Source organism: Solea solea, chromosome 9 (assembly GCF_958295425.1).
Source record: "Solea solea chromosome 9, fSolSol10.1, whole genome shotgun sequence".
NCBI lineage: Eukaryota > Metazoa > Chordata > Actinopteri > Pleuronectiformes > Soleidae > Solea > Solea solea.
In genome coordinates, this window is record NC_081142.1 from 19063122 (window position 1) to 19081533 (window position 18412).

The window sequence follows — 18412 nt, forward strand, 5'->3', positions numbered from 1 at the left end:
GATACAGCTAAATGAGGACTGGTGTCCTTCTGTTGGTTCTGTTGTAATATAACAAAGTACAAAATTCACGTATCTGTACTTTACTTTGTTATTTATATTTCTAGCAACCTTAGCTTTTACTTCACTACATTTCCTAAATACATTTCCTTCAACTGTCTATGTTTCTCGTTACAACCAAATAAATCAGAAAATTACTTTTGATACTTGAGTACAGTAAATGTCATATACTTTAAGACTTTTACTTAAGTAATATTATAAAAAAGTGACTTCCACTTCTACCAAATTCATTTTCTGGTAAAGATACTTGTACTTACTTACTCAAGTATCCCTAGTACTTTATACAAGACTGCCTCTAGGTGGCAGCATAGGCTAGGCTAAACACAGGTAAACGGCGCCACTCTGTCCACTCCTTTAAGCACAAATATTTAAACAACGCGCTGTCTGACATGGAAACACTTTGTTCACAACTAGGTATGTGTCAATTAACTGTCAACTCACTGGGATGGGTTCTTAATCATCACAACATAGTAGTAGTTTAACTTAATGATGCTGTGTCATTTTTTAAATGTAGTATTTTATGTTTTGCTTTTTGCTTAGCTGTAGTGGGATGGTGGAGTAAAAATGTACAAACACTAGCTAAGGAATGAATTAATCACTACCTTCCTCACTGAAGTGGATCTAGCAACAGAAATAGAATATAACATGAATAATCATGTTTTCATTTGGGTATATAATCACCTGGAACTAAGGATCCTTACCTCAGAACGAATGAGTCCTCATCCATGGTCTTCCCGTGGGTCCTCCTCTCTAGAGTCCACCATGAGACGTCCGACACAAGAATCAAGCCGAGCAATGCCGAAATGTAGATCAATTAAAAAGACTTAACAATTCTAAAAACGTGGGTTAATCTCCAACAATTACCAGGGAAATGTCTAAAATCTCAATATTTAACAGAGGAGTCTGGGGTATTGTGCCATGTTGCACCACCAACATGTTTCTACAGTAGCCCAGGATGGTCAAACCAAACACCACACCTCCTGAGAGGGACTTTTAATTATTTTTTTATTTTTTTTTTATTTTTTACACTACTTTGAAGACCACTGTACTGTTTCTAAAACAGTGTTGGCTCTTTGTAAATGGCACATTTTACAAACAATAACTTTTCAAATAAAAAGCATGCAGCAACCAACGTTTAGAGTTATTCATTTTTATTGTTAAACAATAAATGTTTAGCTTTCAATTTAAAATATTGTTGGAAACGTTAAAAATAATACAGGGCATCATTTTTACAAGGTGGCACAAAAATGTTAACATGTTGATTTTTGTTTTGTTTTTTGTTATTTGAATATGGACTAATTATTTGAATAAATAGCATTTACAGCAGTTAAAACCGTGACATAAATAACTAGGATTGAGATATTAAGAGTGAAGCATAAAAATATTTACTACCACAATTGCAGCAAGTCTATTCCACAAATTAAGTAAATATATTAAGCAAAATTAATCGACAAGCTTTATATTACAGTTTTTCTTTCTGAAGTCGCTGGACTGATATGGAACTGAAGTAAGGAGTCGGCTCTTTCTTGTCGAACACGGCAGAAATAAACGGTGACACCAGCTCACCTACGAGCTCCGTACTGACCCTGAGGATGAAAAGTGTATAAATGGTGAGGGTTTTTTTTTATCATAACACTGATAAATGAATGCGACTGTGCAACATAAATGTGTTGTAATGTTCTGTAATAACCGAGGCGTCGGCTGTGGAACGTCTAATGTTTGTATATATGTACTTTGTTCCGTTGCGTTAGCTTCATGTTTCAGACGTCCTCGGCATGATTTAGCACTGCTGTGTCCATACGGACCTGTAGTAGTGAGACACCTCATGATCAGCAGAATCATACATAATCGATTAATCTGTCGATTATTTTATGGATTAATCGACTACTTGTTAGGTCCATAAAAAGTCAGAAAATGTTAAAATAGGGTTAGGTTAAGCATTAACTGGTTATGGTAAAAGTTAGGGATAGGGCTCTGGTCAGGGTGTCCAAACGAATGGAAGGGTAACAGGTACAGGGTCCTAAATCTGTGTGTCTGTCTAAAGTCCTGAATTACCACATAATGTTTTAATTGTTGGTTAAAAAAATAAAAACAATCAAACCAATATATTAATAAAAACACAGAATTTGAAGCTTTTATACGTTCTTTAAATAGTCACACTTCCCTTTTGCATAGTACTGTTTCATAATTCCCCAATATTAAATTTTGACTGACTCATTAAATGATGTATTGAGTGTATTGTTTCTGCTCTGCCTATTTCATTTTTCAGATGCTCGCCATCATTGTTAGAAGAAACACCTCTGCAGCTCAAAAGGTACAGGACTATTTCTGATATCCAAGATTTTTAATAATCATTTTGAAAACGAACTTCAACTTATGTTTCGGGGGGTTTTTCTTCTCAGTTTTTGCCCTGGTTGGGTCCTGCGCACAGATGCTGGACTTCAGGCCTGACCGGAGCTTCTTACCATGGCTCTCTGCAGACCTGCCGGGCCTCATCTGCAGAAAAGGACATCGGACTTGCAGCGTGTTCTCCTGTCCATGGTTTCATCAAGTCCAGGCCCTTTCTCCTGACTCAATCCTATGTGTCTCCATTTCTTGTGAGAAATCAAAATTTCCACTCTTCTGCTGTGAGGCAGAAGAAGCGACAGCAGCCTGAGCCCCCACCAAGGGAGCTGGATCTACTTCGCTATGACATGAAGGACTTGTGGAAAGGTCCCAAACCTGCCATATACCTGGGCTTTGCTGGGCTTGTCCCATTTGTGGTCCCTCCTTTGCTCATGTCTGTGACTGGAAGCTACCTGCCAGACCTGGCCTATGCACAGTTAGCTTATGGTGCCTCCATTACTTCTTTCTTAGGTGGAGCTCGCTGGGGATTTGCGCTTCCTGAAACAAGCCCAGCCAAACCTGATTGGATAAACCTTGCAAACAGTGTGATTCCCTCCCTATTTGCCTGGGCGGCCATGTTGCTGAGTGAGAGCATCATTCCTGCCGCCACCACAATTATTATGGGACTAGGAATCTCGTTGCATTATGACCTGTCTCTGTTGCCCACTTACCCCAGCTGGTTCAAAGCTCTGCGCTCCATCTTCACCGCAGTGGCATTTCTTTCTCTAGTCAGTACACTCATCATAAATAACATGTACCCATAAAAGAGACTTTTCTCAGACTTAATTGCACAAGAATATTTAAAGTGAGACATTTCTTTTTATGTTGGTGATCCAACTTAAATGATTTAATTGTCCTGTCATGTTCTATGCCAGAAGTCTCAAATCTTTAATGTATATAGTCAGGTTTGCTTCATAAATATGTTTTAAATGTGAACTACATATTAAAACAAACACATTTATTTTGAAATTCAGTGAAAATCGTCATGAATGTTGGTATTGTGGTATCACAATGTGGTTTTGAGTTATATCGCTCCACCCCTACTGTTTTTCCCCCAAAAATTTTTTTCTCTACTGGAATTTTTCTCACTTGACTGGCCCCGTCCTGACCAGACTAGATGACTGGATGATCTGCATAATCTGGCCTGAAGGTTTTTTCGTTCACCCCTATATCTAAAAATACCAATTGGAAGACTCCATCTGCCCGTAATTGTCTGTCAGCTGCATAATTCAGAAAGTAAACAATTGATTGAAGTAAACAAAAAAACAAATGTTAAAGTGAACCAAAACTGCTCTCTGCAAACTATTGGGTAAACTACTTTGAGTTATGAGAAACATAGGACCACAAATAATCTGTACGAGCAGACGCCTGGTTACAAAGTACTGAGTCCCTTTACATTCAGGGTCAGGCAGCTTCTGTCACGAGTATTGACATCACTGGGGAAAAGAGTATTACATAAGATCTGAGCTGATCTCTACTTAAAACCCTCGAGGATCGTCTGCAAACCATGGCATGGCTCTGGTGAGAGATGGTGCTCAGTTTAAAAAAAGAGAGGGTTTTTCATACAACATATTCATTCAATTTAAAACACGATTGAGCACGCCGTCTCCTGTTTGTATTCAAATATGTTTTTATTACTGAAAACACCGTCATCTAATTCACCAAATTCTGGACAGAAAGGCAAGAACATTACACAGAAATCACATAAGGCACTGACTGTTTACTAATCTCCTTGAACATGTAAAAGCAACACTTGAGTGAAATCCACTGCCAAAAGGAATATCTGTGTCTCAAACATACCTGTGAAGGTCGAAGGTGAGATTACAGTGAGCCGTGTCAGAAATGAGCAGTGAGAGACTTTTGGTCGGACTAGTGTTAGACGAGGAGACAGTAAAAACACCTGTGTGGAAGCTATTATAGCGGCAAAAAGATAACTCCACATTCAAGTACTGTATATGTTTTGAATACGTCCTTGATTTAATGGTGAGGTGTCCGAATATATTTGTCCATATACTGTATGTCTGTTGAAGACTTAAAAGCAAATTAAAGTAAAAAATAAATCCTTGAAATAAAAAAAAAAAAAACAGTTATCTATGATTATCTACGTCTTTGGTTAATTAAGTGGAAGGTCAGTAAACTGGCCTGAGACTGACAGTGCACTTAAATATTTGAGGGCGTCACAAATGCAGCCTGAATTAACTCCACACAGGCAGAAACACCGTAGACGTCTATTCATTTTAAAACAGCCACAGTTCTGGAGTCGTTGTAAAACGTCTACAGTGCAAGAGTCTGAGTCCAGGTAAACGGGCAACAGGTAAACACGTTCTTATCACAGTTTCTCTGGATTTGTAAGGAGGGAAGTGCTTTGAAATACAAAACTGCCACTGTACGTTCTTTCGCTCTCTGGTCGTCACAGATGACTCCGCTTCCTACTTCTGAATCCCCAAGCCAGACCGCATGTACTCATAGACCACATAGCTGATGCTGACGGCCGGTATGACCTTCATGAAATTGGGCAAGATGCCACGGTAAAGTCCAAAGAAGCCTTCCTTTTCCACAATCTTCTTCACCATGAGGTTCATTGGCAGCTGCTCTGAGCCCACCACGGATGCTGAGAGAAGAGAGTTTGAATCAAATGTGTGTAAAAACATTTTTGTTAGCTCTTTTCTGGCATAAACACACAGAACTTCATTTCTGAGGAACTGGTTAAGGTTTAGGGTGATTTGAATTTTGGTTAACTGGTTATAGTTCAGGTTAGGGATAATGCACAGGTTAGGCTGTCCAAATGATTGCAAGTCAATGGGAGACCTTTAACCTTCTTATGACCATGATAATCAGGCTGCCTGGATTTATTTCTATTTTATGGCTGTGGAATTGTCAAACAATGACTGAGTGCTTCTGCCCCCTTTTCCAAGATAACTTTCACTTTCGATATCTGGCAGTTATTCAGCCATTTAGGAATGACCGAACTGAGAAGCTGATGTCATAAACGTGTGACTCGCTGGTGAATCTTGTCGTTGCGTGGAAGTCCTGAGGGCTACCACAAGGCACAAAGCTCTATTTCTCTGCATCCGTCTTCTACTGCTTTATCCTCCACATGAGGGTCTCTCTGGGTGCTGTGCCAATCTCAGCTGAGATAGGGCGAAAGGCGGGGTCACACCCTGGACAGATCGCCAGTCCATAGTTTTTGAATGTTCTCGATATCACAAACGGTCTAGGAGTTACGGTAGTGAGAAGTACACGTGCCAAATCTTGTTGGTGGTGTCAGGATTGGTAATAGAAGGGTTAAATGACAGCTGCACAAACCTGTGTGTGTGTGTGTGTTTTGTTGGGAATTTTACAAGAGTTGAGTAACAAAAGACATAAAATCCTCAATAAAACACACACGTCATGTGACTTTCACACTTCTTACTGTATATTTGGTTTAACTTACCTTGTGCCTGCATCCTGGTGCGGATCAGAGCCAGAGGGTAACTGGCTATCTGGCCACATGAGCTGGATATGGTACCACAGCCGAGCAGGACCAGAATACCTGGGTTGGCTGTGTCTTTGGCGTAGCGGGACAACCAGAGGTTCTTCAAGCTCTGAGGATAGGATGCATGTATGGTTTGTGTGTGTACCATTTGAAAAGCTGTGTTATCAAATAGCAGCTTTTTGAAAACAGATGTGTAGGAAAGATTACATACTGTACATCTTTACTTTCCACGTACCTCATATATAGCCAGATCTATACCAGCGTAGGGAATGATGCCCAGGATATTGGGAACGTAGCCCTTGTAAAATGCCTTCAATCCCTCATTTTTTACGATTTTCTTGGCACAGTCAAACATTCCTGAGTATTGTCCGGTCTTCCTCAGAGTCAGGCGGGTTTTCATCACCTGAATAGAGAGAAATCCTTACTATGCTTTACAAGGTAACATTTTCAGTTTGGTTACTCATGATGGTGCAGGCTACTGTACTAACCCTCTATGACCATCTCTAAAGCCTAAAAGTCAGTGATTGGGCTAAGCCCCCTAGAGTGTCCTGATGTAATGTAGGTGAGCCTTCTTTTTTAAATTTTCAGTTTTGCATCTCACAACTACATTATTATTGTATGCAAAGGCATGAATAAAAGTTATTTTGTGGTGGTTTATAAATTAAGGCCTTAAATTAATAGTCTGTGGCTGGAAATACTTGATCCTACATTGTGATGTTATGATTAGAGTTGTGGTAAAAAAGTTTTGTTGGGCTGGCCATGCTATACGTAGTAAGTATTACATGATTGAAAGCATATTTTCTATTCATATTTGTAATGTGTTGTACTCAAAATGTATTTTTACCTAGGAAAGCATCTGTATGCCTCTATTTTGCTTCACATAGGACATTTTATGTGAATTCACAATTCACAATGTGAATCAAATGATGTAAGGGAGAGAATGACACTTGAATGTACTCTTAACTCTGTTTGCCACATTCTGAAAGTCTGGCAAGTACAATAAACATCACTAAATACTCATTAAAACAATTTCTGGGATTATTTTATAATCTTTGGGTACACAGAAAGAAATGCCACACAAATACTGTCCATTCATACAATATAGCCACATACAACACAGGTCAGGTTAGGTCATGTGTGGCCTGGGTAAATAAAAGTGCCATATTAACACAGAAACAGTGCATGTTTCCCTGTTGTTAGCTCCATCTCTGCCTACCTCCATGGGGTAGATGGCAGTCTGTGCTGTGGCTCCAGCCAGTGACCCAGCGATGAACCTCTCATGGGTCCTGACCTTGCCTGGCTCACTGGACAGCATCTTCTTATACTGATGTAACACAGTGACACAGGAGTGAGGCATACTGGGAAAAACTCATTTAAACTCTTTGCTTCTGATAAAAAAAAAAATTTTATTTGTTGAAATTCTCTTTACATGCTGATAGCCGTAAATAAAGTTGTCTGTCTCTATAACCCTTGCAAAACTCTAATTATACATGAAAAACCATTTGCTGACGTACCCGCAGGTCCGGTCATTAAGATAATGTTTAGTTTTTTCTTACAGGTGATTCACAGGTGACACCTGATTTTCTTCTTTTCTTTCCCCAGACAACTTAAGATATGGATGTCTATCTCCATGTAAAGAGGATTTCAGTAATTACCATAAAACAAAAGTCCTCAGAAACAACAAAACTCAAGCTTTATTAAGTAATATCAGATGTAATTATCTCCAGCTCAAGAGACATCTGTGTGTGTGTACTTGTATTTATATCTTTGTGAGATCCAAAAAATGCAAAAAACTAAGTTGGTGAGGACATTTTGTCTTGGCCCCCTCAAATGTAAAGGGCTTTTTCAGGGTTAAGACCTGGTTTTAGGGTTAGAGTGAGGTAAGGAACGCATTATGTCAATGATGTGTCCTCACTAAGATACAAAAACATGTTTGAGTGTGTCCGGCTCGCTTTGCCACGGCAACAGTTATTGTCAATGTGATGTGTCACTGTGCCGTCTGTGCACACGACGCTGAGTCAGTTGATGCTCGTGCACTAGTTACTCATAACACACTATAATTAACTTGCATTTGGCTGTAAAATAGTGGAAGTGAAACATATTCACCTGCTCATACGCCATGAATTTAATGGCCGTTTCGGGGGCGATCTTCAGGACGTTGACGCCATTTCCTCTCCACAGCGAAGCCACGCCTCCTTCTTTTAACATTTGCTTGAAACCACCAACCAGACTGATTTTGTTACTCTTAGATGAATGCACCTGTGAATAATAAGAAAAGTGTCTATAAGCCTCTAATTTAATACAAGTACAAGTAAATAAGTGAGTAAACTTTATTCATGTAGCACTTTTCACAGATAAAAATCACAAAGTGCTGTGCACTCATAAATAAAATACTCAGCAAGGAAAATTAAGAGCACAAACTACGCACAGTTGTCAAACCCAAATTAAAATCAACCCTAAGTAAAAGCCTATCTAAAAAGACGCTAAAAATCTGCTTTGTAAAAAATCATATTGACACCAATAAACCGATTCTGAACAAACAGCGGATTAAAATACTAAACACACCTGCATGAAGACCTTCATTCTGTCCAGCGGGGCAGTTCCTGTACGGGACACAGCACCCGCCATGGCTCCTGCCGACAGCTGCTTCCACCACAAACCAGACATCTTCTCCTCTTCTGTGAACTCATCTGGGATGGCGAGGCTGTCCCCGATGTCCAGCACCTTCCCACAGGTAAAGGTAAAACAGTGACAGTCAAGGATATATTCATTCAATTCAGTTCAGCTTCACCTAGAACGTAAGAGCAGGAACACGTACACACACCATATCATTGTTTTCTTGCATAAGTGCATAAGTCCATGTCCATGATTATTTATATCATTGTATGGCATTGCAAAAAAAACATAAAATGTGGGCAGGACTAGGACTATTTTCAGGGATAGGACTGCACATAATGGCCAAAAAGGTAATCATATGAGTCATATTGATAATAATCATGATAAATGTCAGGCAACAAATACTGATTTTTGCTCCAGAAAAACCTAGTTAACGGAGGTAAAACATTCAAAGTCATTACAGTTTTGTGTTTTTGCATAGTGCATAGATCAGGGGTATCAAACTTGAAGTATCTTTTTACAAAACATATTTTGAACAATTGGAAATTTCTTGAGAAAGATAAGTGCAATTTTTGTTGAAATAAGTGCAATTTGAACAATATTATGGCTAAGTTTACAGTGGATCTACAGAGGCACAGGCAAAATATAAAAAAAATATAGTATTTAAAAATATAAAAAAATATAGTAAATTATTACACAATCCTGATAAGTCACCAGCAACAATTCAACTAAATAAACTAAACAAGGCCGAATCAAAACATGGGTGGAAAAAAATCGTCTTATCACCCTAGAGACATAGAAACATATCACCTTAGAGACAACATTGATGACTGAAATGCACCTAATTTTGTATTGAAGGTTCATGGTACACATTCATGATATTGATTTTATAACCAAGTGGCAAACTGGAGAGTTCAAAAACACCCAAACCTACCATGTCCAGCTCCATCTCATAGATCCCACCATGATCCTCAAAAGTGAGGAAAAACCAGTCTTTCTGATGCTGCTGCTGCTGCTGCATCATCAGAGCCATGACCATCTCAATCCCTTGTTCCAAGATTGTGCAGCCTCAGCTGAACTCAATCCTTTACACGATACTAACAACAAGTCCAGTCAGAACCTGAGGGTCTGCAGATCCAGTCTGGTTTGAGGTAAGAGGGTGTGCAGCTGAATACTGGTGGTGATGGGAAGCTCTCGCTGATATTACCGACCACTGACTGACTCTCACAGACGCCTCGTCTCACTCTCACTCCTGGCTTATCCTGTTCCAGAGTCACTTCCCTCGATTTCTTGACCTGATCCAATCCCACTGAAGAGCTAATCCCGCCACAGGTCACCAAATTAAATTAGCTCATCTCTGCCAAGTTTAGCAGCGACAGGTTCATTTAACCTTGCAGGTTGTACCAGTGACAGAAAATGTCAGAGATTAGGCATTGACTGGAGCTGGCATGCAATAATTGTCCCCGTCACAGTGTTACACATACATACGCACACAAAGAACATCCCCACAACCAGACACTGCTGCAGAAGTCATACAACATCCTCAAAGACTCGTTCCATCTTCCCCATCACCTTTTTGAACTGTTGCCCTCTGGAAATAGATCCATTAAACCACGCACCACAAGATTCCTGAACAGTTTTTACTCCAGAGCCATATATATGTCATGAATATAGTTATATAATTGGAAAATTTCAGTCTGAATTAATTAAGACCCGGTTCAGGCTGGCTGTGTTTCGGCACCTATGTTAACAATTAAAAGCAGGGACAATGGAAGTGGGGTGCTGAGGGTGCTGCAGCACCCCCTACTGACAAGTGGTGGAACTCTGTGTCTCTGTCTGTCTCTCTCTCTCTCTCTCTGTCTCTGTCTCTGTCTCTCTGTGTGTGTGTGTTCTCTCACAGACACACACACAGTATTTAGACATCTATGACTCACCGTGGAGTGCTTCCAGTAGCGGACGATCTCCTGCAGATTTGTGGCTGGGTTGAACAGAAAGTGCTCCCTCCATTCATTCCAGTCCAAACTCATGGTGCCATCCACGTCGATACTGCATGACAAAGAAAAACAGAAGAAACATTATTTAAAATGTCCAGGGTGACGACATGCAGAGATACTGACTCAGTAGTTTCGTAGTATTTCATTTGTTCCTCCAAATCTTAAGTGAGGGGCCAGGTTACACAACATAAAGATACACACAGCAGTATTTTCAACATATATATTTCGACACAATAATCTTCTTTTACAAGCTTCATATGCAAATGTATCTGCAACATTTTTATATTATTATAATTATTATATTAGAATGTAAAAGCAAAATATATCACACTCTGAATTACAGGGTGTGTACACATATTTATCAATAGTTTTCCTGACTTTTCAATGACTTTAAGGCAAATATTCATGATCACCACAGTAACAAAAAATTACCACACTATGTTTTTACAATAAAATAAACAAAAAGCTACACAGTTTGGTTAAATATAAACATTTATTATTTATTTATTATGTCCACACAGAAATCTTTCTGCATGGAGTTTGCATGTTCTCCCCATGTGTGCGTGGGTTTTGTCCGGGTTCTCCGGCTTCCTCCCACAGTCTATTAGGTAAATAGGACACCCTAAATTCAGCATAGGAGTGAGTGTGAGAGTGAATGGTTGTTTATCGCTATGTGTGTGTGGCCCTGCTATGGACTGGCGAACTGTCCAGGGTGTACCCCGCCTATCGCCCGATGTAGCTGAGATTGGCACAGCACCCGCGACCCTCTGGTGGAGGATAAAGCGGTAGATGATGACCGACTGACTTTAATTTATCTGGTCAAATTCAAGTTAAATCATTAAGCCATATGCCTCAGGAAACTGGACAAGGAATAATAGTTAATAGGCTGTTCCAAGTCCAAGTGTTATTTGCATAAAAATTTGATATTTATTCTATATAGAGATTTAATTGTTCTTCTCCCTGTGGCAGTTCTGCCCTGCCATAAATAATTATTTCCTGATGCAACCCTAAATTTTAATACCATTCCCTAATGTTTCACAATATTTGCAATATTCTTGGCTTTATTCACACCTGGGTGGTCGGCATGTACAGTGAGTGGTAAAGTGGTCTCCAGGGCCACTCCACTCCGTGTGTGTTTGTACTTGTATTTGTTGTCTCTTCATGACCTGCGTCTGTGAACGCTGCAGCCCGCTTCTTTTATCTGCTCAACCCTAAAACACAGCCTGTATGACTCACTCCTAAAGTAAACATTGTGTTTGATTTGAAATAATCAAATAAATCTAGAAATTAAGGGTCATTAAAGTAACTTTTTTGGCATTCATTTGATTCCCAATCAAGAAACACTGCTAAAAGTTTCTTTAAATTGTTAATATGGACTTGAAAACTGGTGAAAATTGTGATAAATATGTAATTAATCGTATCAATTAAATTTAAAAAAATGTATTGTTTGACAGGCCTATGCTATTTACACTACAGATCCAGTATAGGGGCATCCATCGTGCCAGCACTTTATCAGCTCACTCACCAGCCGAATGACACACACGAGTGGTTATCAGAACAGACCACACCGTTCCCCACCTTCAGCACGCTGCACCACATTAAAGCTGCTTAAGCTTTTGCTTAAAAATGCAATTTTTCGAAAACAAAAATAACCTTTTAAGGATCTTCTCTGCATTCTCCTGGCTGATGTCCACTCCCAGATCAGCAAGTGACTGCTTTATCTCCAGGAAGTCTATCCGACCTGTTGAAAATGAAAACACAATCGTCTGTTAGTGAGTGTGCTGTATATATATACATATATATATATATATATATATATATATATATATATATATATATATATATATATATATATGTACATAAAAAAAGGAATTTGTTGGATAAAAAAGGAAAATCAAACCGTCATTGTTTTTGTCCAAACTCTTGAAGGTCAGCTTTAATTTCTTCTCATGCTCCTTTAAGTATTTGGAAAACTCGGTGAAGTCGAGGCCGTCATCTTTGTCCGAGTCTCCAGAAGAAACTATTTTCTGAAGGGAAAAAAAAAAAGAATATTAATCTTAATCTATCAATCCAGTCTCGTCATGTCCTTCCTCCATGTGTCTGACCTCCTCACTGAGTGGAGGCAGAGGTTTTGGTTCTGCTCTGACATGAGGAACGTCTCCCATCTCCTCCTCAACCAACAGCTGCTCAGGTCTGCCAGACGGTGGCAGAATAGCACAGAGAAACGTTGCTCGTCTTAATCTCAACTCACTTCCTGTGTGAGCTCAGCGACTTGGCCTCATTATCTGCTGCTGTTTGACCCTGACATAGTTTGTGCTGCTTTAAATCTACTGTTTTGCTGTCACCAGTTCAACCTTTTTTCACTCTTCTGTAGAGTGAGAATAAACTCTGTCCTAGATCAGTAAGAGAATTTCCCTCTGTTACTTCTTACTGTGTTGTTGACACAAACTGTTGCATAGCAACGGCCTGATTCCGGATTTGTTGCCCAAACCTCAGTGTGACTAACAGTTTCACAAGTCAATACTTTAAAAGATTGTTTGCCCAAAATTGATTTAAGATTTTTTGAAGATGATAAATTATAGTTTGTGACCCAATTTGTGACATATAATATATATAATAAGTGACAACAGCAAATACTACTGCTACTGGTTTAAATAGATAAACCAGACTTTTTCTTATGATACTGTGTATATTTGACAAATTAATTACAACTTCATTTAACGCTTATGTTAATTGTCTTATGAGTACATACTTATTTATTGATCCAAAAGATATTTTCCCATAGACCATATCCTATTTATTTGGAACAAAATGGCTCATTTGCACTGTTCATTGTTGCTGATTTTGTATTTCTGGTTAGACATTAGATATAGATATTAAATGTATTCCTTCTTTGTACAGTTGTGGAGTTTCCCCTCACACTTGGCACGTTATTATAATATGTTTATGATATTTTATTGTAATTTGAATAGCCGTCCATGTTGTTTTCATTTTGACATTTTATTTCACTCACGGGTATACTTGTGCTTTCATCTCATATTTTTCTATTTTTATTATATTTAAGAGTCGTAAAGAGCCCGAAACCATGCCCTAATCTCAATAAATCTCCATAAAATCGCAATATAGCTTACTGCAATTATCAGATTTCATGATCACATGAAAATCCTGTATTTTAAAATTCAAAATGTATTATTTTTCACTACAAAATATGTATCCTATCTGCGACGTTTCTGACCAACGTTAACGTAGACCGAAGTTGACGCTTGTTTGAGTTCAAGGACCTAAAATAAAATTTTATTTCAGTCATTGCAATAATACCGTGAATTGTAATTATTAGTATTATTGTATTATTAGTATTATAAGGGTAAACATGCTCCATACGGCAGCAAGTACATTTGGAAAATAAAAGAATCCTCAATAACAAACATGACATAACATTCTTTGTTCATTTGAATGAACATTATCATGACTCCACTACAGTACTAGTCAAATGAGACTGTTTGAGAAGCAGCCGGTGCACACGTTTATGACTTCTTATCATATTATTATCCTGCACTTGCACGATTAGAGCTGGCTCGTGTTTTACAGCACATGGTCACACACAGCACCAACACTGTCCTCTACCTGACTCATACTTTTTATTAAGTTATCAGTCTCAACTGATGAGATGCAGAAATGCAGAGTTATGCGGTTACAAAGGGAGGGGCCTTTGTAAACTAATGAAACATCAGTTTGAACTTTGAGACACTTTAAAGGAATTCAGATGCAGCTTTTCCCCTTTTACAGTCTGCTCTGTACAGTCACTCACAAGTACCATCAGCCATTTTGTTGTTTGTGCTTTCAAACCTGTGCCATTGTTTATGTTGATTTTATACTGTTTTTAATAGTTTTGGGTTAAATAATAAGATATACAGTGCAACAAATGTATTACACCACCCAAATTAACAGCATTGGTAATTATCAAATTCATGTTTTTATGTTTCTGTAATGGTTAATATCTGATTATTTATTTCTCGTTTTTATGACAGGCGGTCTACATTACAGTGGTCAAAAAGGTCACCATAGGCCATCATTGGATTTGCTGTTTATGCATTGCTATAATGACTATTACAAAAAAGAATCTGAAAAAACTGCTTCTAAAGGTTGTCAACTAAGTATGTCCTAATATTTCATGTTGACAAATACCTGCTGTTAAAAAGGTCCTATTCGCCAAATTTATTCAACTCAATGCTTGAGCATTACGAACACGTTTTATGAGTTAAACTAATCGACAGTTTGCTGATATATAAAGCCAACTCTCAATGGCAATGATCTATAAAAACAACAAGATATACAGTCTCAGGGCACCGCCCTGAGACTGTCCCTAGGTGTGTGTGTGTGTGTGTGTGTGTGTGTGTGTGTGAGGGGAGTGTTTTTATTTGAAGCACTGTGTGTCTATGTGTCTTCACCATGCTGCTCTTAACAAATTACCCCACATGAGACAAATATAGTTGTTGGGAATAAATTGAAGTTGATTTGTTTCTGCTAAAAACTGTATTAGAAAAGGTTGAGGAAATGAAAGTAGGCATTTTGAAAATGGATTACTCAGTTCCAGTGTTTGTTATTCAATTTATCACAACAGATTTTCTGATTTTTCAACTTCTTAAATGTGAATATTTGCTGGTTTCTTTGCTCCATATAACAAAGAAATCATTAAAACATCATCGTTTGGAGGTTTGAGAAACACCAATCAACATTTTCTGACATTTTATGGACTAAAACGAATAACCAAGAAAATAATCACCAGATTAATCGATTATAAAAATAATTGTTAGTTGGGAGTCAAACTGGGTGTCTTCTTCTATGATGGTTTATTTAAAAAGCTGCTTACAGGAAACTAATCCCATTTAAAACCCTTCTTCATTCATGGATTTAACTGCTGAACAAGAGACTTATAATTAAGGGTTTAGGATAATTGTTGTTAACATAAAGTCTATAAAAATAACCTACGTCATGAACATATATACATACATAAAAGTAATACATTAAAAGGCATTTAAACATGTCTGATAAAATACAATGTCTAGAGTTAGGGTTAGGGTTAAGTCACGATTAGATATTACCACAATATTTAAGTCACGTAAGATATTATCACAATATTGCAAAACTTAGTATTTGCTAAATCATATATTGCAATATAGTAATCCAAAATATGTTTAATGTTTATTTGTAACATTAGTTAAAAGTTAATATACAAAAAGAAATTGATACTCTGTGTCTCAAAAGTGATATAACATCGCGATATTTCACTGTATCAATTTTCGGCATGGAGAATTTGACTTTTTTTTTAAATATTTAAGAGTCTTATGCCTTTAAGGTTATGTTTAAGTTTATGGTTCTCAAACTGTGGTACGTGTACCGCCAGTGGTACGCAAGCTTCCTGTGGTGGTACTTGGAGGAAAATCAGAAATACTGTTCTCCTGTATATACAAGGGTATGTGATCAGAAAGTCACCTTATCTCTCACTCCACCCAAATCTAATTTAACTATATCAGTGTGTGAAGCATGTGTGAGAAAGAGGATGATGATGAGAGAGTAAATTACCTTATTGGGAATAAATCTGCCTCCTGTGAAACGTCCATAGCCGACTTTGCCCGACCTATTTACACCACTGTATTTTAACGTTGGTGATAATGGTGTTACTCCAAGAGCTCAATACTTTCTCAGGTGGCACTTGGTATAAAAAGTTTGAGAACCACTATTTTAATTAATATCTCATTACTTTTTTTTTAAGTGGGGTGGAGTGGCTCAGTGGTTAAGACCGGTACCCCTGTGTGCAGAGACATCACGGTCATCAGTTCAACTCCACCCCTGGCAGGTTGTAACTCAATTCCCTTGTAAGTCGCTTTGGATAAAAGTGTCTGCTAAATGACATGTAATGTAAGTAACGTGCTGAGAAGACAGGAATGCTCACACACTGGCTTGACATGTTGCAGCAGTCTGAAGTATACTGCCTTGCTTGAGGGCATATGAGCATAAATCATGGAGTCAATTTTGTTTGAATGGAGGTCTACGGGAAGTTTTCCCTTCAACTCACTTGATTTTAGAACGTCAACATATAATGCTCGTTTTAGCCTCACTTAACTGGTTATTAGTGAATTTTAGAATACATTTTAAAATCTTGACCCTCACTTTTAGAGCCTTGCATGTTCAAGCTCCTCCTTACATATCTGACCTGCTACAGCTTCACACCTTGACCCACAGTCTGACGTCAGCAGGCCAGATGTTACTTGTGATCCCAAAAACCCTTCTTAAGACGCGAAGTGTTCACTCCTTTGAAGCACGAATTGTGTCATCAATGCACAAGTAGCCCAAATTTTGTAACCCGGCGCAAAGAGCATGTTGGGTGCGCATGGGTATAAGTGTGAGCCCTGCTCACCAAGCACGTCACCCAAGCCTCAATCCGGCTGACACCCCGACACCCCGACTCCCCTGCCTGACGGGGCTTTCAGCTGTGAGCCGCTTGAACCAGACGTGTCCGATGGAGCTGTAGCATTATTCTCTTCTTCTTTGGTAGGAATGTGTCCTATTCCCTGCGACCAGACGTGTACTGCCACCCAGTGCCCAGTGGTCAAGGGAGCTACTGCAGGACCCGGACGCACAAGTATACAAGGGTCCGCGATATGCAACATGGCATGTGTGCAGAAGTATTACCACGGGCTTTAGCCAGTGCCAATTTAGGGCATTAGTCACAAACTTTCAAGGTTTTCAAGGACCCGTGGGAAGCACGTTATTATAATTTTTTGGTAATTTGTTTAATTTTTTATGCACTCTGCTCAAATTCCACATATCCAGTATAAACAGTAGAACAGTATTTCTAAATGTTCCTCCAAGTACCACCAGAAACTGGAAACTGGCATACCACTGGTGGCACACATACCACAGTTTGAGAACCATGGCCCTAAGGGCACAATTGGGTACGCTTTATACAGTGAGTAAACAAAGTATCTCTAATAGTTAGGGAGGGTTAAAGCTGAGCTTGTTTGTTTCGTTCTGGAATGCAGTACTTCAATAAGTATTAGAGCCAACTTCTCTGTCCCTGTGTGAACTCTGTGTTTGTACTTTTTACCTGAGCTGCTCCTCTGCCGGTCTTGATGCCCATGGCAGCGAGCCCTGCCTTGAGCTCGGACACGTCCACTTTCCCATCCTTGTTCGCGTCCAGTTTGGCGAACAGCTCCTCATAAGTGTTGGACGCATCTCCTCCAGCACAGCGACAGTCCGTGAAAAACAGCTTCCTCGACGCTTCAAACATGGTCGCACCGCGAGTGGAATCCACCGAGGGCCGAAGAGAGAGGCACGAGAACACAAGAGTGCAATTAAACTGCAGTGGAAACACAAATGCGCGCGCACAGACGCACACGAGCGCGTTCACAAACCGATTCCTGTGGTTGGCACTTCTGGTTTCGAGCAGCTTACAGGGAGATTTCACAGAGATTTCCTCAGCGCGGAAGATTGTACAAGCGGTAGAAAAGTCGTCATAAGATCCGGTAAATAAACACGGAGAGAGATGTTTGCAGGAAGCGGCTGGTGGATGAGGTAGCAGGAGAAAACAGAAGTGGACCGAGTTGGTTCAGTTTGCCTGGGAAGACCTCCTCCTTTACTGCGCACACACACTGGAGGGACACACCCTTCAACTACAAAACACACACTGCTGCTACTCTGTGGCTCTTTTTTAATCCAAATTTAAACCAGAGCTTTCAAACTCGCGGCCCCCCCTATCAATTCAATGCGGCCCGTCACTTAAATGCAGTGTTGTAATGTAACGAAGTACAAATACTTCGTTACTGTACTTAATCACAAAAATCACGTTTACATTTCCTTACTAACTTTGTTACTCGTTACTACC

At 39.1% G+C, this 18412-nt stretch overlaps 2 protein-coding genes across 2 annotated transcripts; one reads left to right on the forward strand and one right to left on the reverse strand.

The window, feature by feature from the left end:
* The first annotated feature begins 1546 nt into the window (after window positions 1-1546).
* LOC131465650 (transmembrane protein 69-like) lies at window positions 1547-4526 on the forward strand. Its single transcript, XM_058638503.1, has 3 exons — window positions 1547-1667; window positions 2327-2371; window positions 2460-4526. The coding sequence occupies exons 1-3, from the start codon at window positions 1665-1667 to the stop codon at window positions 3204-3206; spliced, it is 795 nt and encodes a 264-aa protein (XP_058494486.1). The 5' UTR covers window positions 1547-1664; the 3' UTR covers window positions 3207-4526.
* slc25a24 (solute carrier family 25 member 24) lies at window positions 4050-18174 on the reverse strand. Its single transcript, XM_058638502.1, has 10 exons — window positions 17636-18174; window positions 12428-12554; window positions 12181-12268; window positions 10468-10579; window positions 8483-8641; window positions 8024-8176; window positions 7134-7241; window positions 6153-6320; window positions 5876-6026; window positions 4050-5053 (listed from the first exon to the last, which is right to left on the reverse strand). The coding sequence occupies exons 1-10, from the start codon at window positions 17816-17818 to the stop codon at window positions 4872-4874; spliced, it is 1431 nt and encodes a 476-aa protein (XP_058494485.1). The 5' UTR covers window positions 17819-18174; the 3' UTR covers window positions 4050-4871.
* Between the last annotated feature and the right edge of the window lie 238 nt (window positions 18175-18412).

What these genes read in the sequence shown, in the direction of transcription:
- slc25a24 (XM_058638502.1), bottom strand. Translation starts at nt 17,818, where the DNA reads ATGTTTGAAGCGTCGAGGAAGCTGTTTTTCACGGACTGTCGCTGTGCT. An exon ending in TTTGGACAAAAACAATGACG is followed by an intron (nt 12,269 to 12,427) that starts GTTTGATTTTCC and finishes CATTTTCAACAG; the next exon opens with GTCGGATAGACTTCCTGGAG. An exon ending in CTGCCATCTACCCCATGGAG is followed by an intron (nt 6,321 to 7,133) that starts GTAGGCAGAGAT and finishes CTCTCTATTCAG; the next exon opens with GTGATGAAAACCCGCCTGAC.
- LOC131465650 (XM_058638503.1), top strand. An exon ending in ACACCTCTGCAGCTCAAAAG is followed by an intron (nt 2,372 to 2,459) that starts GTACAGGACTAT and finishes TTTTCTTCTCAG; the next exon opens with TTTTTGCCCTGGTTGGGTCC.